Genomic DNA, 25,471 nt, shown 5'->3' with positions numbered 1-25,471 from the left:
CTTTGGGAAACACTGTGTAAGAGAACATTTACTTATAAAATTACAGAGGTAAAAAAAGAATTCCTAAAAATAATGGGCTTAAGAAATAAGTTAGAGGTAAAAAATAAAAAAATAAAAAAAATTAAAAAAGGGCCCTTGGATCTTGGTAGTGAGGAAGCTAATGACAAGGTGCCTCAGGAGGAGGAGGGGTAAAAGGGAGGGGAAAGGAAAGACAGGGAGCTGGGACCTCCATCCTAACAAAGGGTTTAGGCAGAGATTTTAGGGGAGGCCCCAGGGAAAGATTTTAATAGAATATTCAGTAGTTTTCCAGGTGTGTTCATTTAAGGTTGTGGTCTCGACTGATTGATTGGTAGGCACCAGGGCAAGGGGCTCATTATTCCATGCAGCTGGTCATGACATCAGCAGTGACTGGTTTTGCTGCTTCTCTGGGCCCGGAGCTGGAATACAGCTGAAGCCTAGATGTTATCTCTGTGGAGGAAAGGTCAGGGGGTCCAAAATTCGGTCACCAGGGATAAGCTAAGGGAAGAAAAGTTACCCTGGGGGCAAGGCCCCACTCACCAACTGATGATTGTCCATTGCTAGGCACCTGGGACTTTCCATCCTGGTGACCTTTCTATACCTGGCCCATTGTCCTTGCTCTGCTCAAGTCTAAATGCCTACAGCAGTTATTCTGCAGAATGTACTCACTCATGGTGAATGTTTTCCTTTCTCACCTGTTCTCCCTGGAATGTACTTGTCTTTGGAATCAGGAAAAATTAGTCTGTGGCTACAGATCTTTGATATGAAGTGGGGAACGTTAAAAAGTTTGGAGGGAAAGGGAGAAGGTAGAAAGGGAGAAAGAAAAGCCGGCACGGAGAGAGGAATGTGGCAGAGGGAGGGAGAAAGGGAGAATGAGACCATAGCTGGAAAACAAAATGTGGCTGTCAGGCTAGAATGAAGCCTTTGTTAGAGGAGTCTGCTACACCACTGAGATAATGATGGCTGAATCGCTCAAATCACTCCCCTGCCTGCCCTTGGGGTTAAGTTGGCTTTCAGTGTTGGAAAGGGGACCCAAGAGGAAAGTCAAAATGTTTATTTTAGCCAAAGTGTTAAGCTTCTTGTGAGAAGGCCAAGTCCCTGAATGGGGAAATTACCATCAAGAGGGGAGCTGGACCCCAGGCCAGGGCTCCTCCTTGGTTAATACCCTAACTGCACAGGTCCTGAGCGCTCTGTTTACAAGGGGTGGAGGCATTTTTATCAGCCAGCAGTTGATCAATCCTTCCTGAGAGCACTTTGGCTCGGCTAAATGGACTGAGGGCAAGATTTAAGGGAGTTTTTCTTGGCTTCATTTATTTGCACTAGATTTTTTTTTTCTTAAAGCAGTATTTGCTTTATAGTTTCCCAGTGAATTTCAAATATTTCATAATATAGGGTTACTTACTCAAAATGCTCATTGTGTGACCAGGTTAATGGAATTATGCCCTGCTGAAAGTAGAGACCATAATAATCTCTGTCAGGAAAAAAATGGACAGGAAAGTTATGTTCAGTTCCGCACACTCAGTTCCTCAGAATTGTTTGATTGTTCCCGCCATCAACCAAGACATCCCAGTGTATTGGCTCGGACAGCCGGCATTCTGTGCCTGCTGTCAGTACAGGGCATTGAGAGAAATCCCATAGATCCAATCTGACCCCAGGTGGAGGCGCCAGGGAGTCATCTATAATAAACCAGGTCTGTGAATGAGATCATTGTGTGAATGATAGCTTTTCCCTCCCTCCCTCCCTCCCTCCCTCCCTCCCTCCCTCCCTCCCTTCCTTCCTTCCTTCCTTCCTTCTTTCTTTCCTTCCTTCCTTCCTTTCTAGAGCTAATGTCTCCCTTCCCTCCAAAACCCTCTCCTCTGGGTACTATCAGAGTAGTGACACGTATTTGTGAGTCTATGGGCAATTATTTCACAAAAGAATAAATGTTTCTCAACATTTGCTCACAGTCCCTGGAATACAGCAGGAAACATTCACCAATACTCCTGTCATGAGTGAATGTAAAAAGATGACTGTGTGAAGATTCAATATTGGAACATTTGTTGTGGGATTGTTGTTGTTGTTGTTGTTGTTTTTCATAATGACCCTGAAAATAGGGGGCAGAGGATGTTTGGAAACAAATCCAATGCGCATTAAAACCACAAATTTCAAGGTTCAAAAGAATGGAGATAAGGTGAAGATGTGAAAACAAAATTTAAAGGATGAAATTTAATACTCAACCAAGCACCTTCAAGATGGGAGAGAAATGGCCAGACAGCAGCATGTGGAAAGATAGCTAAATTTTCCCTCAGCTGTGTTAGATGAGTGCCAGAAAGGCTAAATGCAATTCTAGGTGTATTTTCTATGCTTCAACAGAAGCATACAAAAGGGGCGAAAAAGGAAGCAATAATTTTATCTATTTTGAGCTGATACCCTGTGGGCAACCAATTGATAGAGATGTCAGAGAGTGGCAGAGTGGAGAGCTTTAGAAACTTGGGCAAGAGTCCTGGCCCTTGTGACTCAGTAGGTGAGGCATCATGCCATGCACTAAGGGGTGAGTGATTCGATTCCCAGCCAGGGATATGCTTGGGTTTTCAGATCTGCAGCTGACCGATATCCCACTCTTACATCCATATTTGTTTCTCTCTTTCCTCTCCCTTTCTCTTTAAGAATCAATTTTAAAAAATTAAAGCCTTAAGAGAAGAAACCTGGGCACTAGAGGAATCTGGTTAGTCTTGGTGAGGGAGAGGAGAGGGCTGAAGGGCACTAGGTACATATTATACATAATGAGCTGTTATGTGGACCAGACAGAATACATGTACCCAGATCAAACCTGGATTCAGAACCCTCAGTACTTGGGTTCTTGCTAGGAAATAATTTAGAGCAAGACCCAAATGGTAAGAGAACATTCATTAGGTAAATTACAGAGGTAGAAAAAGTAATCCCTAGAAGAAATGGGCTTAGGAAACAAGTTATGGAGGTAGGGGAAGGGCCCTTGGAGCTTGGGAGTGGGGAAGTTAGTGGTAATGTGCCTGGGAAGGGAGGAGAAGAGGGGAAAGGGGAAGGGACAGGCATGCTCCCTGGAAGGAGAGTGCACTGGGTCCTCCATTCTAAGGGCAGAGATTTCAGGGGAGGCCCCAGGGAAAGATCTTAATAGAATATTCAGTAGTTTCCCAGGTATGTCTATTCAGGGTTGTGGTCTCCACTGATTGATTGGCTGGCACCAGGGCAGGGGGGATCATTATTCCATGCAGCTGGTCCTGACATCAGCTGTGGCTGGTTTTGTTGCTTATCAGGGCCTGGAGCTGAAATACAACTGAGATCTAGATGTTATCTCTAGGGAAGGAAGGTCAGGGGGTCCAAAATTCATGACCAGGGTTATGCTAGGGGAGGAAAAGCCACCCTGGGGGCAAGGTTCCACCCTACAACTGATTGTCCATTGCTAGGCCCCCAGGGCTTTCCATCCTGATGACCTTCTGTACCTGGCCATTGTCCTTGGTCTGCTCATGTCTGTCTGTCTACTGGCAAGTTCAATGTAAGGAAGAATCTTCTAGCAGAGTTGTCCCTAGGAGCTGGAGGAGTGTGTTTCTCACCTTGGATATATTAAAAGGCTGCAAGACCCCTTCGTGGATAGTTTCTGTTAAGTTAATCTAGATAAAAGTCCCTCTTAACCCTGTGGCTGTGATTCACTTGCCATGTTGTAAAATAAAGCCACCTAGCACGAAAGAAGAGAAAAAACAGTGTAAAGTCTCTAAAGTGGAATGGCCATCAATCTCACTTTCACCTGGGCCTGTGGGGAAAGGAGCTAGGCAGCTGTCCGCGGTGCTGGAGGGAGTAACCCAGAGTAGGCAGCTGTGCTCTGGTTTTCTTTATGCTTGTTTGGGTATGTTTTAATGTCCTCTGGATGTTTGGCTTTTCTGCTCCTTATATGTCTATTAACACCCTCCCCAACTCCCACCCACATCAGAGCTTTATAGCAGAGAGAAATGCACAGAAAATATATACCGCTACCCGTGGCTTCCTCTTCCCTGTCCCAGGAAAACATGAACCCATTTTATTTCCAAAGGTTGGGCTTCATACTTAAAGTATAGACTGTTTAACTGGATTGTTTTTTAGAGTAGAAACTCGTTTTTATTTTATTATTTATTTATTTTTATTGTTTGAAGCATTACAAATAGTAGTACACGTCTCCTTTTTATCCCCTTGATCTCCCCCCCAACCTCCCCTATCTGCCCCCCCCCATATGTCACCTGCCCTCCCTCCCGCCCCCTGTGTCTTGTATTCATTGGTCATGTGGTTATGCTTATATGTATGCATACAAGTCCTTTGGATGATCTCTTACATCACTCTCCTCCCCCAAAAAACCCATTGTTTTAGGACAATTGTATGGATTTGCTTTCTATTTTATGCTTTCTACAGCACATGCATATCCTGAATGGAGATAAGAATATTATACCTTTCAGTTAAATAGCTTTGCAGGCTTAGATATACCCTGGAGTGGTATGATGGTGATAAACCGACTGTCCTTGATCCTCACTATTTTTGCTGCTTTTCCTATGCTACCTGATTTTTTGTTGTTGTTCCTTAGTTTTTTCCCCAACATGGAGACAATAGTACCACTTCTTAAGGGCATGAAAATAAGTTAATACATGTGAAGAATGTACAGTAATGCCAGGCGCATACACACAAATGTTAGTGTTGTTATAGCTTGTGTTTGGGATCTTTTAGGCCACCCTCAGGGTTAATGATTTGCCAGGACTCACAGGACCCAGAAGAGCTGTTATACTCACAGTTATGGTTTGTTCCAGCAAAAGAATACGGACTAAAATAGGCAAAGGAAAAAGGTGCTTTGGGTGGAGTCTAGCTGCATTGAACCAGTTGCACACTTCCAGCTGTCCTTCCAGTGCCGTCACACAGAGCTTAATCTTCTCGGTGATGATGTGTGACAACGTGTAACCGGCCACAGAAACTTACCAATGTCTTGGTGCCCAGGGCTTGTATAGGGGGCAGAGGAGAGGTCCGTCACATAGGCATACCGTGCGTGTGTGAGATGGACCTTAACTACTTGGTCTTCAGTGCCTTCTCCTCTCCATTCCAAGAGGTCAAACTGATAGAGTATGACCCAAGGCCCAGGCACTCAGTATAAATCACACTGTCAGCATACCATATGGCGTGGCCCAAAGCCTCAGAGACACTTTTACCAGGCAGGGCAGGACACCCCAAGGGTTTAGAGGAGGAAGGTAAGAGACCATTTTGAGACCTTTGGAAGGTAGAGGTTTTGGGCAACTCAGGCACATAATTTGTAAACTTTTGCTTGTTTGAACAATCTAGTTCAACCATTTTTTTTAAATGTAGTTTTTATTGTTGATAGTATTACAAGCATCTCCCATTTTCCCCTCTTCTTCCCAGGCCCTACCCACCCCCAGGTCTTCACTACCCTATTACCCTTGACCATAGGCTATGCATATAAGTTCTTTGGTTTATCTGTTCTCGTCCCCCCAACCGCATATCAAGGTATTTCAGTCTGTTCTACGACTCCCTGCTTCAGGGAGTTGGTCAATCCATTTTGTTCATTAGATTCCACAAATACTAGTGAGATCCTGTGACATTTGTCTTTCTCAGTTTGGCTTATTTCACTTGGCATAATATTTTCCAGAACCATCTATGCTGTCCCAAAGGGCAAAAGATCCATATTTTTAACAGCTGTGTAGTATTCCATAGTGCAAATGTCCCACAGCATCTTTATCCATTCATCTACTGAGGGGCACGTGGGCTGTTTCCCAACCTTTGTAAATAACGCTGCTATGAACATAGGGGTGCATATATTGTTTGGGGTTTTGGGGTTTTTAGGATATATTCTCAGAAGTGGGATCACTGGATCAAATGGAAGTTCCATTTTTAATTTTTAGAAAACTCCATACTGTTTTCCCGAGTGGCTGCACAGTCTGCATTCCCACCAACAGCAAACTAGTGCTCCCTTTTTTCCTCATCCTCTCCAATACTGGATTTTTTGATGATCCCATTCTGACAGGTGTGAGGTAATATCTCATTGTGGTTTTAATTTGTATTTCTGACGATTAGTGACTTTGAGCATTTTTTTTCATGTGTCTCTTGGCCATTTGTATGTTCTCTTTGGAGAAATGTCTATTCAGATCTCTTCATTTTTTAATTGCATTGTCTTTTTGCTGTTGAGTTGTATGAGTGCTTTATATATTTAGATGTATCATTGGCAAGTATGTTCTCCTATTCAGTGGGTTCCCTTTTCAATCTGATGGTTTCTTTTGCTGTGTAGAAGCTTTTCATTTTGATGTAATCCCATTTGTTTATTTTCTTAGTTTCTTTTGCCCTAGGACAGTGGTCGGCAAACTCATTAGTCAACAGAGCTAAGTATCAACAGTACAATGATTAAAAAATTTGGCTCTCAAAATAAATTTTAAACTTCTAATGCCACTTCTTCAAAATAGACTTGCCCAGGAGATGGCATTTTGTGGAAGAGCCGCATATGGCTTGTGAGCCACAGTTTGCCAACCATGGCCCTAGGAGATGTATCTGTAAACATATTGCTACAAGAAATGTCTGAGATTTCATTGCCTAGGTTTTCTTAAATGTAACACATGAAACCATAAAAATTATGAATCTTTTATCCACCTTAAATTTATTGTTTGATGTATATGAGTGCTCTAGTTTCATCTTTTTGCATGTCTGTCCAGTTTTCCCAGCACCATTTGTTGAAGAGGCTGTCTTTACTCCATTATTGTTTTTGCCTCCTTTGTCAAGTATTGAGTGTAATGGCTTGGGTTGATTTTTGAGGTCTCTGTACTGGTCCATTGGTCTATATGCCTGTTCTTGTGCCAGTACCAGGTTGTTTTGGTTATCATGCTTTTGATTATAATGCTTTGTAGTGTAGTTTGATATCTGGTACTGTGATCCCTCCTACTCTGTTCTCCTTTCTCAAGATTGCTGCAGCTATTTGGGGTCTTTTATGGTTCCATATAAATTTTTGGAGTATTTGTTCCAAAATACCATTGGCATTTTAATAGATATTGCATTGAATCTGTAGATTGCTTTGGGTAGTATAGACATTTTAATGTTAATTCTTCCAATCCATGAACATTGTTTATGCTTCCATTTGTATCTTCTAGTTCTTTTTTCAATGTTCTATAGCAGGGGTCCTCAAACTTTTTAAAGTGGGGGCCAGATCACGGTCCCTCAGAGAGCTGGAGGGCCGGACTATATGAACTACTAATTCCTACTGTAACACCTCGGCTGCGCTCACTGCCCAAAAAACCTGGCGGGCCGGATCAGACTCCTCTGCGGGCCGCATGTGGCCCGCGGGCCGTAGTTTGAAGACCCCTGTTCTATAGTATTCCAAGTATAGGTCTTTTATACCCCCTTCATTAAGTTATTCCTAGGTTGTTTATTTGTTGTTGTTGCAATGATACATGAAATTGCTTTTTAGGAGAGTTAATTATTGGTGCATAAAAATGCCATAGATTTCTGGATGTTGATTTTTGTATCCTACTACCTAGCCAAATTCATTTATTAAGTAATTTCCTGGTAGTCTTTGGGGTTTTCTATGTACAATATGTCATCTGCGAATAATGGCAGTTTTACTTCCTTCTTTCCAATTTGGATGTCTTTTATCTCTTCTTGTCTGATTGCTGTGGCTAGGACTTCCAGTACTATATTGAAAAAGAGTGGTGAAAGCGGACATCCTCGTTTTTCTTGTTCCTGTTCATAAGGAAATGCTTTGTTTTTACTCATTGTATATTGGCTATCGGTTTGTCGTATATGGCCTTTATTATGTTGAGGTATGGTCCCTCTATTTCACTTTACTGAGAATTTTTATCAAAATAGGGTGCTGGATTTCATCAAATGCTTTTTCTGCATCTATTGATATGATCATGTGGTTTTAATCTTTCAATTTGTTCATGTGATATATCACATTTATTGATTTGTGAATATTGTACTAGCCTCACATTCCTGGAATAAATCCCACTTGATCATGTGTATGATCCAAACTGGGCCACCAGCAGAGAAAGGTGTCCACATAACATCTGGCTGTGAAAAACAGGTTTGCTGTCTGCCCCGGAGAAATGGCTGGAAATGCAGACACCTTCTGAAAAGGCCAACACACAACATTGTGAGCCTTGGGCTCCAGCAGAGGGAGGGCAGAGTGAACTATATAAATGTAAGTCAGGGTTGGGGGTCTGGGATTAGAGCTCATTAGGCAGACACCGTGGTTTTCTGTGCTGAATCATTCCCTCGTGCTGCAGAGGTCATCTTTCTCAGGCAAACTTTTGCTATTCTGCTGTTTTTGCCTTGGGGATGACAGTTCACCCACCCTCTTGGAAAATCCCTTGCCCCCACCCTGTGGAGTTTCTGATGCCCATTAAGAGACTGAGAATAACAACTAGCCTCCAAGCAGAAGCAGCTGTCCCACCCTGGTGGAAAACCTCTCATCCCACCTGCAGACAACTGCTTGAGGCTACTCCAGGCTGAATCCAGTCAGTCTGGAGTCTTTGCCAGGTCTAGTTGGTCAGAAACAGCAGTTTGGGTCCCCATCCTGGACTGTGCAGTGAAGCAAAAGCCAACAAGACACCACCAAAAGCCTGCAGCTGCTACCTGTGGGACCAGCTCCGTGCTGGAAGGAAGTACAACTCAGAACAGGTTCAATAAAGGTGTGAGACTTAAGACAGACCCACTCTGGGCTAAGGAGTCCCCGACCACCGGACCCCTGGCACAATGACATTGGGGTTGAACCTCACTGGCAGCAAGTTGGAGGGGAGATCCTTCCCACACACAGGACATCAACAGTGAAGTCTCGATCCCTGGTCAGGCACATACAAGAATCAACTAATGAAGGCATAAGTGAACAACAAAAATCAATGTATTTCCCTCTCTAAAATCAAAAATGTATTTTAAAAACACACACAATGAAGTCTCACAACAGAAGAACCCAAACAACACACACAATAGGCATTCCAAGAACATCCACTCAGGTGAACAAAGAGACTACACCACTGGACCCCTCAAGACACTTTCTACAAAAGGCCATCCCACAAAGACTGAGAGGCAAAGCAGTTCTATAATACACAGAAGCAAATATAAAAAGATGAGTGTACTGCAAAGAAGATTCCAAGATGCCTCTCCCCATAAAAAAATGTGGTATAAAAGACCCCGAAGCAAAGAAAACAGAGCTACAAAAGCAGGGGAGGGAGATACGTATCTTAATAAGGGGAATATAAAATCTGAATGCCCTCTAACGTTCCAAAATGTTGTCGTCATGAATTGTAAATGTATCTTTTTTCCCCTTCCTTCCCATATTATTAGATCTCAGTCTGTGGTAGAAGCTGGGACCCTGAAACATGAGGAGAAGGGAGAGAATGAGAACACTCAGCCACTCCTGGCTCTGGATTGAACCCCGAGTCACTCCATGTTCCCGCATATCGTCAGCCGTCGGGGGTATCAGCCACCTAGGAAGCACATGCGCAACTGACCCCAGACAGGTACGGCTTGACATAAGGCTCTCTCTCTACTCCTGTCACCAGCCCTTGGTCGGAGCAGCCAAAGTTGAACACAAGACTTGAGAGATGCTTTTTTTTTTTTCCTTTTTCAATGAGGGCACTGGGTAGAGGACAAAGCAAGGCAGTTATGTAATCAAGATTCTCCTCCCCCACATGGAGGGGATTGAATGAATTACTAAGTTTGATGCACTCACTGCATTAGATCAAGGATTTTTCTGAGGCATTGCCCAGAGACCTTCTCCCGTTTTTGCAATTTAAGTGCATTTCCGAGTAGATGCATCACAACTGTCCAGTTTAATGTAGCGCAGAGCCCCGAGACAATGGTATCACCAGTAATTTCCATTCTTACTGAATTATTTTCTTTGACCTCATCACCAGCATCAAGTTGCTCAGCCTAAGAGCAAGTTCTCCGAGGCCTGGCTATGTTCAGAGGCTGCTTATTTTCATATCCTGCAAAAATGATTTTGACATCACTTCTTTTGTCAGGCTACCAGCTGATCATCAAGAGCTGACATTAAAAGAAGGCACACAATGTGAAATACAATTATTTCATCTTACAGGCAATGTGTCTCTGCAGATGGGGAGGTGGGGTCCCATTGAAAACATGTCAGTGATTTATAAACCCATTCAAGTTGCCTCACTTGGGTCACTACAGCAAAGGAAAGTGTCACTAAAGCATGTAACCCCCTCCTCCCCCTCGCAACCAGTGAAAGGTGTGGCGAAAAGGCCTGGCTGTTGCTGGAGGAAGACCCTCAAGGATGGCTGAATAGGCAAGTACTGAAAATTAGAGAAAACTAGGAATGCAGGATGAAATGCCAAAGATCATTGTATTTGTCTATTCTCCTTGGAAATGGAGCCCCCAACTATCCATTCAAAGGAAATTAGATAAGGATATCATGTCCTATGATATCCTTAATTTTACCTGTGCCATTTCCCCCCCAAAATCAGCTGTATGTTTTCCAATATTTCAGCCATCTGCATGACATGGCATTCATTAGTATAACCTGTGGGTGCTCAATGCTAAATAAAAATATTTCAGTTAATGGGCAGCAAAATATGATTTCACATTTTAAGAATTTGGGAGGGTTAACTTGTTAGCTAAAAAATTCGAAGGGAAGAGGTGATTCATCTGGCCACAAATCACCCTCGATCACTATTACTAATTTTTTTCTACTGGTAGATAATAATTAACAGAAATATTAACAAGTAATTTTTGTATTCACCCTTGAAATAAAATTGAAATAGGATTAAATATTTCTCAATTGCATTGCAGTATTAATAAAACCAATTATTTTGGTTTTATTAATACCAAAATATTAATTTTTGTGTGTAGACATTTCAAATAACAAAATATTGAAGTAATTCTACCAATGCAATGACACTTTTCTTATACACCATGACATAGGGAAGAAATATGAAGAATTAAAAAATCCATTTTATTACCTGGGTTTTAAAGGTAAGGCAGTTGTGGAATCCAAGTACTTAAAATGATAATGGAGTCAATTCTTGCCAACCCTTTGCAACAGTAAAAACAATTCTGGCTTTTTGATTGGCAATCTTTAGAATCCTGTAGTGACCTAATTTTAAATACCATGTTATAATTGCAAGTTGAGAGCTAGTTTTCACTCTATCCCATGACTTCGTTACATGAATGTAAGAAGATGGTTCAATGACAACTTATACTTTGAATTTCTTTGTGTATGCAATATACATACAAGAACCAAATTCTGTAAGTGACATGAATGTTACCACATGAGCATTGTATTGTCCTTTGTCAGTCATTTCCTCTGTTCAATAAATACTGAAGGACACAAATACCTTTTTTCTTTTTCAAGAGTTTACTTTGGTAATTAATTTGATACCCCCACCCCCACCCATTTTAGTGAGTTTTCTGAACATTGGCAAAACAGAAGGGAACACAAGTATTTTGCAAACTCTTCTCCTGGAAGATAATGTGCTTGAACAACAAAAAAGGTTCATTTCCATTTTAAAGAACTGTTTTTTTTTTAAATGGCACACAAAAACATCCTCCTTTGTCCTGAGCTAGAAAAGAAGGCACACATGTTTTTTACCTGTGAGTGATATTTGGTAACCTCTGTGTAATTTTGCCAGCATTTTTTTTTTGTTCATATTGGCTTAAAGTTCAGTGCATTCATATTATTACATTCTTATAGCTAACATTTCTACTGTGCTTTAATTTTTAAAAAAATTAATGCATTCATAATCGACCCAATTAATGACATGGTCATCTTTGGGATGAGTAGGCAAGGCCATTTTTCAATAGCTATGTCTATGCAGTGTTCAATAGTAAGACTAAGCTATGAATAATAATTGCTCTTTCAAAATGATGCTCAGATGGCAAGAGTTGCTCAAGCCAGGCAGCTGGAAGAGGCTTCCAAACTCTTTCAAAGAGGAAAGCGATCTTGACCTCCGAGAGCCTGGCATTCCTGCCTCCCACTCTGCCGTCCTTCCTAGTTTTGCAAAACTGTGATGGGAATCCTCTCAAGGATTCTGTCACTCGCATGGATCTACAATAGGCAAAGACACTCTGGATTCCTGTCATGGACAGCCAGAGGTCCTAGCAGCCACCTATCTACCTGATCCCGAGAGAAAATTTTCACTTGAACAATTTTTTCGTTATTTTTTTTTCAAGCATTAAAAAGTACATGAGGCATTTGCATAATGCAAAAGAAAATGATTCTATGTCCCTTTTTGGTGTAAAAGCTTCCTTTTAGAAAGAGATGCCATTTTGACAATATCTCTACCATTTGCATGGTGAGGAGAGAGAAATATAGACACCAGCTCTTGAAGATAAAATTAAAAAAAAAGCAGACCCAGTGGGCAGGGAGCTGTACAGTTCACATATGCTGGCATAATTACATTGTTTTCCTTCGTATTAAGAAATTGCTTCCTTCATGAGTGTCTTTGCCGAAAAATAAAAGAGGGAAGTCTGAGTTCACCAGGAAAGTTATCATGAAACTGCTAGAAATGAAGCATTTACACAGCTTGTCATTTAAAACCAACAAAAAAGTAGTGGTATATGATGACAAAAATCATCTATCTACCCTAGAAAAATATATTGCATAGGAACATTACAAGCTAAAGCAACTCATTCACAGTCTCTACATGTATTCTCACTACACACTGATGCAGCCTATTCTAAATGGAGAAAATATCTTTGGCTGGCAAGGTAGACGCTATTATGGAATTTACCTGAAACACGGGCATCAGACCAGAGCTGTCCCGGAATGATATACAGCAGGGTCTTTCCTAAGTGAGCTGCAGTGGGGCAAGTATTCCCTTTCACGTCTTCTAACCCTAGGAAGGGGTTTAGAAATCTTTAGGCTGCAAATCAAGGAAATTAAAAGGGCGTTGGTGCTCGAATTTCTCTCCCCACACCCGAGCCGACAGAGCCCGAAAGACAGCCCCTTCTCCAGTGTGTCCCAAACCCGCACGGCACACTAAATCGCAGGCAGGCTGCGCCTCTGCTGGGGTGTCAGCTCCGGGTGCCACACATCCACGATGAATATCAGCCGGAAAGACGCGGCGTCCTGCCACACCTCGTGCTCAAAGGAGTCATCGAAGATGAGCACCTTGCCTTCTTCCCAGGTCCTGGAACACAGAAACGCGGAGGCTTGTGATTCGGACTCTGGAGGACCGGTGTGTGTGTATGTTGTGGGCAGGCATGGGGGAGAAGGGGCCCTACATTCACCTCCCTGCTCCTGCTAGGACCTGGGCTAAGTGCCAGTGGGCGTTATTTCACTTGCTCCATACAACAGTCCTGCAAAGCAGCTAGTGTTAATGCCAATGTTATAAGCAAGAAGGCCGAGGCTCGAGGGAATTCAGTAACAGGCCAAGGTTACATAGAATTAGGTGGCAGGGCTAGGTCTGAAGACAGCCAGCTTCCGTGACACCACGCTGACTCCTCCAGAACAATACATAAATATCATGGGGGGGGGGGTGTCTTCAGGAAGGGGGTCGCTACCATTGAATAATTCCACGGTAAAGCAATACACACACAATGTGTAACATGTGTGGGGCTCAGTACAAGCCAGCTGATGCTGAGTGCAAGTCTGTGTCTAGAACTAATATGTCAAACTCACGGCCCACAGGCCAATACTTCGTTTATATGGCCGGTGTTAGTCTTTGAGTTTGACATGCTTGATCTAGAAAGAGAAGCAAGAAGGCTCATCAACCAGATGCATGTGCTCTGGGGAGACATCACTGCAGAATGCGGCCCTGGAACTGGGAGTACCTAAGTGCCTCCAGACCAAAGAAGGGACAGAGATGAAAGGGTCTGGATTTAACATCACCCACCCCTAGTCTACATGTTCACAAAGGAAAAAGTATCCAACCGAACATGGCTTTGTCATCACAAACACCCATCCTCAGAGGTGACGAGTAAGAGAGAAAATGGTGGGAGCAAACGTACTTGGTCTCGTTGGCACACCGGATCTTGCAGCCTTCCTTGGGAATCACCAAGCCCAGGTGCATCCGGAGCCTGCAGTTCGTGGGCCCCGTGTGCGGCCACACGTGAGTTCCAGGGTGCATGATGGAATATTTGATCTGTGCAGAAAACATAACACACCGTTCTTCCAGTTATCAAGCTGTGGGGGAATTGCTAAACTAAAGTGACAGTACAACATTACTGTCAATTTGGATTAGAGCCTTTGTGAGACTTAGAATTAATATTCTCCTCTCATTTCTTTGTGAAGGACTTAAAAATAAGTGCTCCCTTTTGGCACAAAGCTATATATACACACTGAACATTTTCACCCTCAATTCTGACACCAACCACATGAAATTGGTTCATTAAAAAGAGGCATTCGTTGGGCCAAGGGACATAAACACTTCTTTGTAATCATCCACATTCCCTTATGGCCAATGAGCAATTGTGCTCTTCCCAGCACTGAAAACACTCTTGGTACCTGTCCTCTCCTGCATCCTGTTGTCTCAGGGAATTTATCCAGTAAAGAACAGGTTTTAGGAGCTCCTTTACAGGCGTTTTCATTTTTTCTTCCTAGAATAAATGATAAAAGCATTGTTAGGAACAAACCACAGTGCAGCTCTGACTCATCCTGCTTGGACCACATGTGATCCATATTGTCATGCTCACTGTGGGGATGAGAAGGCTGCATACTCACAGGGAGACCGTGTCTTGCTCCACTAGATACTGACTTGCAGAGCAAGGACTAGAATTCTCCCCTCACTGCTGAACTATTTGACTAAGGATGCCTAATAATTATCTCTTCCCCCCCCCCCCCAACTCCCTATTCCTCAAGGCAGGCAGAATAGTGGATATCAACATCAAGCCCAGAAACCTATGATATGCTATATTAATGGAGAGGGGAAATAAAGGTTACAGAGGGCACTGAGATTTCTAATCAGTGCATCTTAAAATACAGAGATTATCCTGGATTAATTAGATGTGCTCAATGGAATCCTAGGGTTCTTAAATGTGGAAGAGAGAGGCAGAAGAGGCAAGGTTTGAATGATATTGAATGAGAAAGACTTGACGGGCCATTGCTGATTCTGACTATGGAAAGGGCTACCAGCCAAGGACCGTGGGCAGACTAAACCGGAGCCTCCGGAAGGAAAGCAGCCTGATGACACTTCTGTGCTCGTCCAGTGAGACCCACTGCAGACTTCTGACCTCCAGAACTCTAACAAGTCATGTTATTTTAAGGCACTAAGTTTGTGGTAATTTGTTACAGCAGCCACAGTGATATACCAGCCCCCACCTCCCCAAAAAAGCTTATATTTCTCACCTAAAAATGCATTTCCAGGATTATACTAAAGAGTTACCTACACAATATTTTTCATTGGAATTTAATGCATTTTTCATTGTATAGATCCGTGGTTGGCAAACTGCGATTCTTGAGCCACATGTGGCTCTCTGGCTCTTCCACAAAATACCATGGCCTGGGCAAGTCTATTTTGAAGTGGCATTAGAAAAAGTTTGAAATTTCTTTTGAGAGCCAAATTTTTTAATCATTGTAGTGCTGATATTTGGCTCTGTTGACTAATGAGTTTGCTGACCACTGGTATAGATCATCCTTAATATATGGCTAAAAGCAAGATTTACATGAAGGTGGGAGGAAGTCTTTGAGAGATGATGTTTTCTAGGCATCACTGTGTGAAGAGACACAGAATTTGGGACATGGTCTTAAGCATCCTAGGCTATGCAAATTTCTTCACATCTACAAAATCGCTGTTTCTTAGGGAAGATGTGCTCAGGAATGCACAGCATCATTTGCTGCATTAAAAAAAATCATGCTGGCAAAAAACTGGCAGTCACTTGAAATCATGTGATCTCTTGAAATCATGGGTATTTCCTTGAAAATATCACTTAAGTAGTTCTTTCTCTTTCATGTAAAGCATTTGGAAAACATAACAGATAAACGACTGTGGTTGTTAGTCCTTTAACGTACACTAACTGCTTATCCTCCTCTCAGATTCAATTCCTGTGTTGACATTATGCGGTGCTATTTAGTCTTCAAAATGGATTTACTTTGTACACTCTTGTTAACCGAGTTTATCTTGAATTTTCAAAGGAAGTGGAGAGAGACTTAAAGATAAAATTCCATGCTCCTCATTTTAAGGATAGATTGATATATTAATTCAGTGGTCAGCAAACTGTGCTTGCGAGCCACATGCGGATCTTCAGCCCCTTTAGTGTGGCTCTTCTACAAAATACCATGGCCTGGGCGAGTCTATTTTGAAGAAGTGGCGTTAGAAGAAGTTTAAATTTAAAAAAGAAATTTCAATAGTCATACTGTTGATATTTGGCTCTGCTGACTATTGAGTTTGCCAACCACTGTGTTAATTCAATGAGCACATACATACCGGAGCTCTGTCTGCATGCCTTCGCCTGAATTCAGCTCAGGGAAATCTGAGGTTGAATGTAAATCACTTCCTAGTCTTGAAGAGCTCAGGGACCAGTTATTACAGTCCTGCCACTCCAGTATGTCCTCATCTCTACCAACTCTTACCCCTGGGATATCATTTTGGCAAGCAACACTATCTCCATTTGACAGGAGCAAAGAGGCTCAGGGAAGCTCCCCTCCAAGGCATTGAGGAGCACACGGTGGACTCTGCAGATACGCCTACACAGTCGAGGTATTCTCTGTAGCTTATCATTTAACAGAAAAGATTAGGGACTCAAAATACTATCCTATATAATAAAAGGCTAATATGCAAATTGACCGAACAGCAGGATGACTGGTCACTATGACATGCATTGACCACCAGGGGGCAGATTCTCAATGCAGGAGCTGTCCTCTGTTGGTCAGTGTGCTCCCACTGGGGGAGTGCTACTCAGCCAGAAACCACGCTCATGGCTGGCTAGTGCAGCAGCAGAGTGGTGGGAGCCTTTCCCACCTCCGCGGCAGCACTAAGTATGTCCAACCAATGGCATAGGGAGTGGGCCTAAGCCATCAGTCGGACATCCTGTGAGTGTTCCTGGACTGTGACGGGGTACAATCCAGGCTGAGGGACCACTCGTCCCCAGTACACGAATTTTGTGCACCAGGCTTATATTTATATTTATCCAAATACACACAGGAGTATACACAGGCATGCACACACACACAAATAAATGTTCACATGTAGTTTTAGAAAACTGGATGGAATTTGATAAGCTAGGTTTTCTTGGACAGTTTCCTGTAAATTGGGGAATCCTGACCCTGGGAAGTGTCACCAGACTAGTGTCCACTTCTGAGCTGCGGAATCTGGAAGCCGGGGGCTCACCTTGTTGCCATAGTGTAAACTGGCTCCAGTCTCCCTTCTCCCTCAGGTTTTCATCCTCAGGCAGGAAGAGGCCTTTGGCTTTATCCATCACTGCAAGACCTTCGTCACGGATCAACTTCCAGTTTCTCTCTAAGGACTAGAGAGGAGATTCTGGGGTTAGTGAACTGAAAAGAGGCCAGGTGGAACACCTATCAAAATGACTCCTGGCTTTTCGTTTATCTGGTTAATCAAGCAGTGAACATTTTCTCACTCCATCTTTTAATTCTTCCTTTTTAAAGTTGACATTTTTAAAAAATACTTTTTTTTCATTGATTTCATAGAGGAAGGGAGAGGGAGAAAGAAACATCAGTGATAAGAATCATTGATCGGCTACCTCCTACATGCCCACACTGGGGATGGAGCTCACAACCTGGGCATGTGCCTTAACTGGGGATTGAACCATGGTCTCCTAGTTCATAGGTCAACACTCAGTCACTGAGCCACACTGATCGACCAGGCTAAATTGATTTGTAGAGAGAAAGGAAAAAGAGTGTGTGTGTGTGTGTGTGTGTGTGGAGAGAGAGAGAGAGAGAGAGAGAGAGAGAGAGAGAGAGAGAGAGAGAGAGAGTAGTGAAAGCAGAATATCGATATCTATCGCCCCCTACTGGAGATTCAGCCCTAAACATGGGCATGTGCCCCAACATTGAACAGAAAACCTTTCTGTGTACAACACGACGCCCCACCAACTGAGCCACATTGGCCAGGGAGGCTCACACCATCCTCCTCCACCCGTTGGTTGAAGTTGTTTCCATACCTTGGTTATTGTGAATAATGCTGCAGTGAACAGGGAAACATATCTCTTCGCTATTCCATTAACTTTGGATGGGATTGCTGGGTCACACTGCAGTTCTATTTTTAATATTCTGAGGAACCTCCATACTGTTTTTCATAATAACTGCACCAAACTTTTACTTCTGTTTCTGTGAAACCCACCCATCCTCCTCACCCACTTTGTTCTGGTCACCTACCCATAAATAACTCCAATACCACTTTAATCCCAGGTAGGTAATTCATAAGTAGCAAGTCCAAGATTTAATTTCAATACAGACACACTCAAAAGTCCTCACTTTGGCAGGTCCTCAAAGTGAGAGAATAAGGTGGTTTTCTCAAGGATGCTAAGATTAAGATTACAGAAAGGGAAAGAAGAAAAAAACGCAGCCCAGATATTTACATCTTCTATAAAACATTCAAATCACCAGCAGTCCCTGCCGCTACGTGCCTCGTTCCCCTTGCCAGATAAATCTGTTAGATTCATGTGAGAGGAGAACTACCTCGCTAACACAGGGAATGACTTTCCACAAGAGTATTTTTGGCACCTTCCCATCCTCTTGCCTGGTATTTTAGAAGTTTCTTTCACTTCTTCTGAAAGCAAATTTTCGAGGCATCTTTGGAAGGAGCCTATCTTTTGTTCCTAAAATAGGGCACAAAGCCCCAGGGGGAAATGTGAAAGTGACTGCATCACTCTATATAAAAAGTTTGAAATGCTACGGAGGAGCAAGCTGCTTTTGTATGTGACATGCCATTCCTGCTCCCCCTCACCTCCTCTGTGTCTCAGGGAGGCGTAGCTGAGGTCCTTTTCCAGGAGCAGTAATGATTCTATAAAAACACGATTTTCTATCCCCTGGCCACACATAGGACACCGGTGCCACCTGCGCTGTGAGGCTGAGGACCTATTCAGTAGGGATCGGGCAGCACACAGGTTTGGGTTTTTCTTCTTTTTTAATATAATTTTATTGATTTTTTTTACAGAGAGGAAGAGAGAGCGATAGAGAGTTAGAAACATCGATGAGAGAGAATCATCCATCAGGTGCCTCTTGCACACCCCCTATTGGGAATGTGCCCACAACCAAGGTACATGCCCTTGACCGGAATTGAACCTGGGACCTTTCAGTCCGCAGGCCGATGCTCTATCCACTGTGCCAAACCAATTCCGGCAGCGCACAGTTTCTGATTCCCATTACAAAACAGCCACTCCCCACTTTTTTTCAGGCTCAGTCCTGTGTCAGACAATGTTACAATGAAGGATCCTCGTTAATCTAGTGACCACTTTCCCTTTCAGGAATGAAGGGGTAGCTCTTGGAGTGGACATCTCACAGTCCAGCGGCCAGAAAGCGTCCGCTGCCTCCACGCCCCTCGGCTGTTCTAAGGCACCTGCGGGAGGGGAGGAGAGGCGGCAGTGGCCCTGGGGACCCTGCTCCCCTCTGGGGCACGAGGGTGATTGACAGCTCCTGCCAGCTCCTCTGCAGTGGGTTGCTGGCACCTGTGAGGCACAGGTCTTTGTGAGGGTGGTCCTTGGGGAACAGAGTGCTCCCAACAGGACACCGGGCTGACCAAGGGGGTTCACGTTTCTGACAGCTGGAAAAAAAACAGGCTAAGCAGTAACACACCTAGTAAACCTGATGAAATAATGAACATCAAAAAGATAGTAATCATGATCTCTTACGTGGTCCACACAAACATTTTTCTACCAAAGTAATAACTACACTATGGCAGTAATTTTCAACCAAGTGCACCACAAGAATTTCTAGAATGCAATGCCTAACTTATTTTTCCTTAGATTGTAAAATAAAAAATAAATAAAAAATGACAACAGTCAACACAAGAACTATTGTTGGGTGTGAATGGATCAAAATTGTATATTTGTGTGTGTGTGTGTGTGTGTGTGTGTGTGTGTGTGTTGCAGAATTTTAGTAGTCTATGTGTGCCAGGAGATGAAAAAGATTGAAAATCGCTCACTAGGGGATGCTTTTCAACTTTGGAAAGACACAGCAGGGTGTCTTTAAGGGTATTAGGGAGAAATCTGGGATGGGACCTGGTAGTTATTTTTAAGCACAAACCAAAAAACCACATTGTATAGAATCACATAGTTATAGGGGAGTGTGTGTGTGTGTGTGTGTGTGTGTGTGTGTGTGTGTGAGAGAGAGAGAGAGAGAGAGAGAGAGAGAGAGAGAGAGAGAGAGAATACACATTTTCTCTATAGTTATATTCTGTTTCCTGAGATGGCAAAAATTTCCATTTTTTAGGCAATTCCATCAGGAATTTGAAGGATGCCTACATTGTTAAAGGACTCATATGAAATATTACTTCCTTGATCCTAAATTCACCCATTTCATGAAACTGAAGAGAGACATGGGTAGGGTTGGCCTTTGAGTTGGTGGCCCAGAAATGAATAGCTTCTAACTCACATTCCTTCTTGTGGCTACACCACAAAGACTTCAGAAATCAGAACTGATTGCTTTCACAGTGCCACATGCCTCCATAAACCCATCATCAGCACTTGCCTGTTGAGTTAAACCTCAGCTGTATTTGGCACTCCAGTCACCCACAAATGGATTTCCTAGTTTCAAGCCTCATTAGTCCCACAATACACTCCAGCTCTCTTTAATCCAAACCCTCTATCCAGTTCAGGGCACTTGGCTGATATTCTGCTCATCCCTCTTGAATGGTACCTGTTTCTCTTTTATACCAAATTAGATTATCTCCTGCCTGGGCCGGTGTGGCTCAGTGGTTGAGCATCGACCTCTGACACAGGAGGTCACAGTTGATTCGTCATCAGAGCATATGCCCAAGTTGAGGGCTCAATCCCCAGTAGGGGGCATGCAGGAGGCAGCCTATCAATGATGCTCTTTCATTACTGATGTTGCCATCTCTCTCTACCTGTCCCTGCCTCTCTAAAAATCAATAAAACATTTTTAAAAATTAGATTAAGTCCTATTTTAAAGCCTTTTTCTAAAACTGATTTCATGCAGAAAGTCTTTAGAGAAGCACATTAAACCCACACTAATTGTTATTTAACTACTAGAGGCCTGGTGCAAGAAATTTGTGCACTTGTGGGTAGGGGGTCCCTCAGCCCAGCCTGTGCCCTAAGCTGTCAGACCAACATCCTTAGCACTGGCACGGAGGCAGGAGAGGCTCCTGCCACCACTGCTGCCCTCACCAGCCGTGAGCTTGGCTCAGGGCTTCTGGCTGAATGGCACCCCCCTGTGGGAGCACACTGACCACCAGGGGGCAGCTCCTGCATTGAGCATCTGCCCCCTGATGGTCCGTGTGCATCATAGCAACTGGTAGTTCGGTTGATTTGCATATTAGCTTTTTATTATATAGGATTTATTTTACTATTTTCATTGGATTAAAACATACACTTTCTTTTAGTGCTCACAGCTATTTTTAAATGTGTCTAGTAGGTTTTCTGGTTCTCACCAGAAGTCCCCCACCACAACGAAGAAAAATATATATATTTTAAAAGTCAAATACTACTGTAGGTCTTATAATGGAGGCAGCAGTCTCTTACCCATCTCTTCCCTAGGCCCGAGTTCAATCCCAGCTATTTCCTGCAGCGAGTTAACAACAAGATGTCTTCTTTCCCCTGTCTTCATTGTGCAATAAGGTTGCATCCGCACATCGTTCAAACATCTGGGTAAATTCACACTCAGGTTTTATACAACTTTGACAATGAGGTTATCATTCACATTTGAGTTGTAATGATTACACCTCATTTCACATGCTCTCTTTTCTTTGGCTTAATTTTCTAATGCACTTAGCATCTTCCTTCTTTACAGCAATGAAGGAGTGCGAGAAAATCTCAACACTATTCTCCCCTTTGCCAAAAACATCCTATAAGCTATTATTTTTCTTTCTCTCTCTCTCTCTCCCTCTCTCTCTCTCTCTTTTTTTTTTTTTTTTTTTTTTTTTTTTTGCAGAGAGCCCGCTAGTAGCCATCTGCTTTGTTTTCCTCTGAACAGGTTGCTGTCTGGGCTTGCTGGACAACTGTCCTTGGCCTCTGCCTGGTTTCGGGCTCCCTAATAAGTGAATGCTAGACATTGCTGAGAAAGAACACACCACAGATAAAACTGAATTTCTGAAGCTAGTTGTACACTTGTTTGAAGGCCTGGCCATGTGCAGAATTCTAGGCAGTAAATAACTTCTTTGTAGAATTTTGCAAGCATCGCTCCATTGCATTATAACTTTTAGTACAGTGTAATGTTTGGAGGTGTAAAATTTAGAGCCAGACAGCCTGGATATGAAATCTGACTCTTGCCACGTAACTAGCTGTGTGATATTGGGCAAGTTACTTAACCACTCTGTGCCTTAGGTTCCTCATTTATCAAGAGGGTAAAATGCTACTAGTTCCCTTAAGAGTCTCCAAGAAGATTAAATGTGCTTACAACTACGTTTGCTGTATGTAATTATAGCTATGATGATGATGATGGTGAAGATTTAAGATCTTTTTATTTCTGGTTTCCTGAGATTCTATGGCAACATGCTTTAATGTAAATGCTAGAAACTCAGCAGTCCCTTCAATATGGAAATTGATCTCACGGAGCTTTAAATATTTTCTCCTAGGTAGGGAAACAAACATTTTTGCTGAGGCAGGTAGTAAAGGTTGCAGATTGCTAAGTCAGGGGAGTTGCTAAGGAAAATCACTCCTGGATGGAATGAGTTTGCTAGGGTTGCCAGAACATTCCACAGCCGGCCTGCGTGACTCCAACCACAGGTGGCGAATAGTCCCTCAGTTCTGGAGGCTGCAAGTCCAAGCTCAACGGGGTTGGCGGGTTTGGTTTCTTTTGAGCCCTCTCTCCCTGACCTGCAGATGGCCACCTTCTCACTATGCCCTCACACACCCTCCTGTGTGTCCAAATTTCCTTTTCTTATGAGAACACTAGTCACATTGCATTAGGGCCCATCCTAACAGGCTCATTTTAACTTAACCGCCTCTCCAAAGGCCCTGTCTCCAGTGCAGTCAACATTCCGAGGTCTGGGGGGACTAAGGCTTCAACATACGAATTGGGGAGAGGGCGGGGGGACACAGCCTATAGCACTAATGCAGAATCAGGTTAGAACTAGTTCCAGCTAAGAAAGCAAACAGCAGATGGAGGGGATCGGAGATAAATTCACATCAACGCGGGAATGAGTGAGAAGAATTTTAGAGGGGCAGCATGAAATAGAGGCATGGACAAAGGCAGAAAAAAGCTATGCCTTTCACATGTGGGCAAAACATAATACAAGAACTCTTAAAACTCAGGTTCACCCACACAGGATTGGGCAAGTAACCGGGTGATTAGCTGTTAAGAAAAAGCCTGTTAAAGCCTGAAAACTCTGACGCTGGCATTGGAAAAGTCCCAGAGATGTATGGACTCTGAAAGGTTCTGACTCTAAATTAAGAAAAGGCACAGGTTAGGCATTAAATTGGAGTGAGAAGGAATTGATAACAAAGGTGCTTTAGGAGAATGTATACCACATTTTACTTAACTGTGTGAGAACGAGCTTGCTACAGTTAATTAGTTTGGGAATTTATCTGATTTCTTTTGGAGATAAAATCGGCTTACTTGAATCTTAGCCAAAGCATGCCTGTACGTTAGCACAGTGAAGATAAGACAGGGGAGCAGTATGTTCCTCTTATAAAGAAACCGGGGGTGGGCACCCCCAGAGCACCGAGCTGAAGGTAGGAAATTGGAGCAAATACAATCGTGAGTCTAATGCCCACGCAGCACATTCTCTCTGCAATAAGTTTAATAAAATCTCCTGGGAAATTAGCAGCATTAACGCAGCAATGTGTTGCTGGTTCTAATGCATTTTAATCAGATTTCCTGTTTTCCAAGTTGACAAAGGAAAACATCGGACATTTGTTATCGTGGAAATAAAGACCAACCAAAAGGAAAGGCGCAGGCTATTTATTCAGGGCTTGCTAGGACAAAGGAGCCAGCCGCCCGCACTTGTTCTCTGGCCGGGAAGTAGGAACACCTTAGAGCACTGGTCGGCAAACTCATTAGTCAACAGAGCCAAATATCCAAAGTACAATGATTGAAATTTCTTTGAAGAGCCAAATTTTTTTTTAAAAACTTCTTCCAATGCCACTTCTTCAAAATAGACTGGCCCAGGCCGTGGTCTTTTGTGGAAGAGCCACACTCAAGGGGCCAAAGAGCCGCATGTGGCTCTCGAGCCATGGCTTGCCAACCATGGTTCTAGGATAAAGGAGACAAGACAGTCCAGGTTGCCAGGAGGAACATGTCTGGGATGCAGACAGCAAAGGAGATCCACAGTCCTCAGACGGTAGCCCAAACTGGCAGGGACAGTGGCCAATAATGTCAGTTGGAGGAAGGTAAAAGGAGAGACCAGGTCTCTGCGTGGCTTTACCTACTGTGAACAACGAGCTGAGCTACATCCTGAGGGAGCTACAGCTAGGAGCAAACCCCCCAAAGCGAAGGGGCTAAGCTGATGGGGAGGCTTTCTGTGTACACGCTAAATATGTCACCTGATAAACAGATCAGCGATGACCTATAACATGTATGTGACACCACTGTAATGAGCTAGTTATTAATCACAGGAACGGAGCAAAGGGAAGGCCAGTCATTACGAGCATGGCCATTTGGGCAGCTTCACCAGGAAGATGCTTCTTTACACTTTCAATGGAAGCTCCATTCCATTCCCTGCAAAGCACTGGGGGGAGGGGTGCACCAAAGGGGAGACAGTGCATGCTCAGCAAAGTCGGGAGGACATAGGTAGGATGCCTGTCAGTCAAACCTGGGAACAGAGACCACTGGCCAGAGGGGCAGGGCCACTACAAGCCCATGACCATTTGGGAATGCATAATCCCCAAGACAAAGGCGTTTTCTCTGTGGTGGTTCCCTTGTTTTGCACTTGCCTGAGTTCCTCCATGGCCATGTGGACTGCAGCTAGGAACACCAACTGAGCCAGCCTGATGCTGGATTGGCCTCTGCTCCAACATGGAGTGTAAATCTCGACACTGGCTTTGATGTTAGCCCTGATGAAGGCACTATGGGTGGGACAAAGGAGAATGGGACCTTGGAAACTCAGGGGATGAATTCCACAGAAACCAAGCTTTCCACAGTATGTGACCCTCCTGGAGTGGCCTCCGGAAATTTTTATTCAAGCAGTACCCCCAAGAACCCCACTGCCACCGATAACATACGTGTATGTGTGTGGTTACGACACCGATCTGTGTGTATGTGCAGTAAGTCATAGGTCATGATCTACTCATTCAAAAACTTGGAACTGCAAATGCAGTACCAACCTACAGGTACAGCTTGCAATTGTCCTAAAGCAGTGGTCGGCAAACTCATGAGTCAACAGAGCCAAATATCAACAGTACAACGATTGACATTTCTTTTGAGAGCCAATTTTTTTAAACTTAAACTTCTTCT

General features: G+C 43.3%; 2 protein-coding genes across 13 annotated transcripts in view; one reads left to right on the top strand and one right to left on the bottom strand.

Annotated features, from left to right (window-relative positions):
- CLVS1 (clavesin 1) overlaps positions 1–11,720 on the top strand; it is a 126,327-nt gene extending 114,607 nt beyond the window's left edge. The window contains exon 6 of the mRNA XM_084865094.1: positions 9,328–11,720. Coding sequence (XP_084721220.1) covers positions 9,328–9,415 — 88 coding nt within the window. The 3' untranslated portion in view covers positions 9,416–11,720. The remainder of the gene's footprint in view (positions 1–9,327) is intronic.
- The window catches only part of ASPH (aspartate beta-hydroxylase), a 156,222-nt gene continuing 141,691 nt past the window's right edge, over positions 10,941–25,471 (bottom strand). For all 12 annotated transcript variants that reach the window (XM_084865086.1, XM_084865079.1, XM_084865090.1 and 9 more), the window contains 4 exons: positions 17,271–17,406; positions 14,450–14,541; positions 13,954–14,087; positions 10,941–13,133 (listed from right to left, as the gene is read on the bottom strand). In XM_084865086.1, the coding sequence (XP_084721212.1) occupies positions 12,983–13,133; positions 13,954–14,087; positions 14,450–14,541; positions 17,271–17,406 (513 nt within the window). In that variant the 3' untranslated portion in view covers positions 10,941–12,982. The remainder of the gene's footprint in view (positions 13,134–13,953; positions 14,088–14,449; positions 14,542–17,270; positions 17,407–25,471) is intronic.

This window comes from Pipistrellus hanaki (assembly GCF_964339955.1).
Source record: "Pipistrellus hanaki genome assembly, chromosome: 17".
NCBI lineage: Eukaryota > Metazoa > Chordata > Mammalia > Chiroptera > Vespertilionidae > Pipistrellus > Pipistrellus hanaki.
This window is presented reverse-complemented; position numbering and strand designations above follow the sequence as displayed.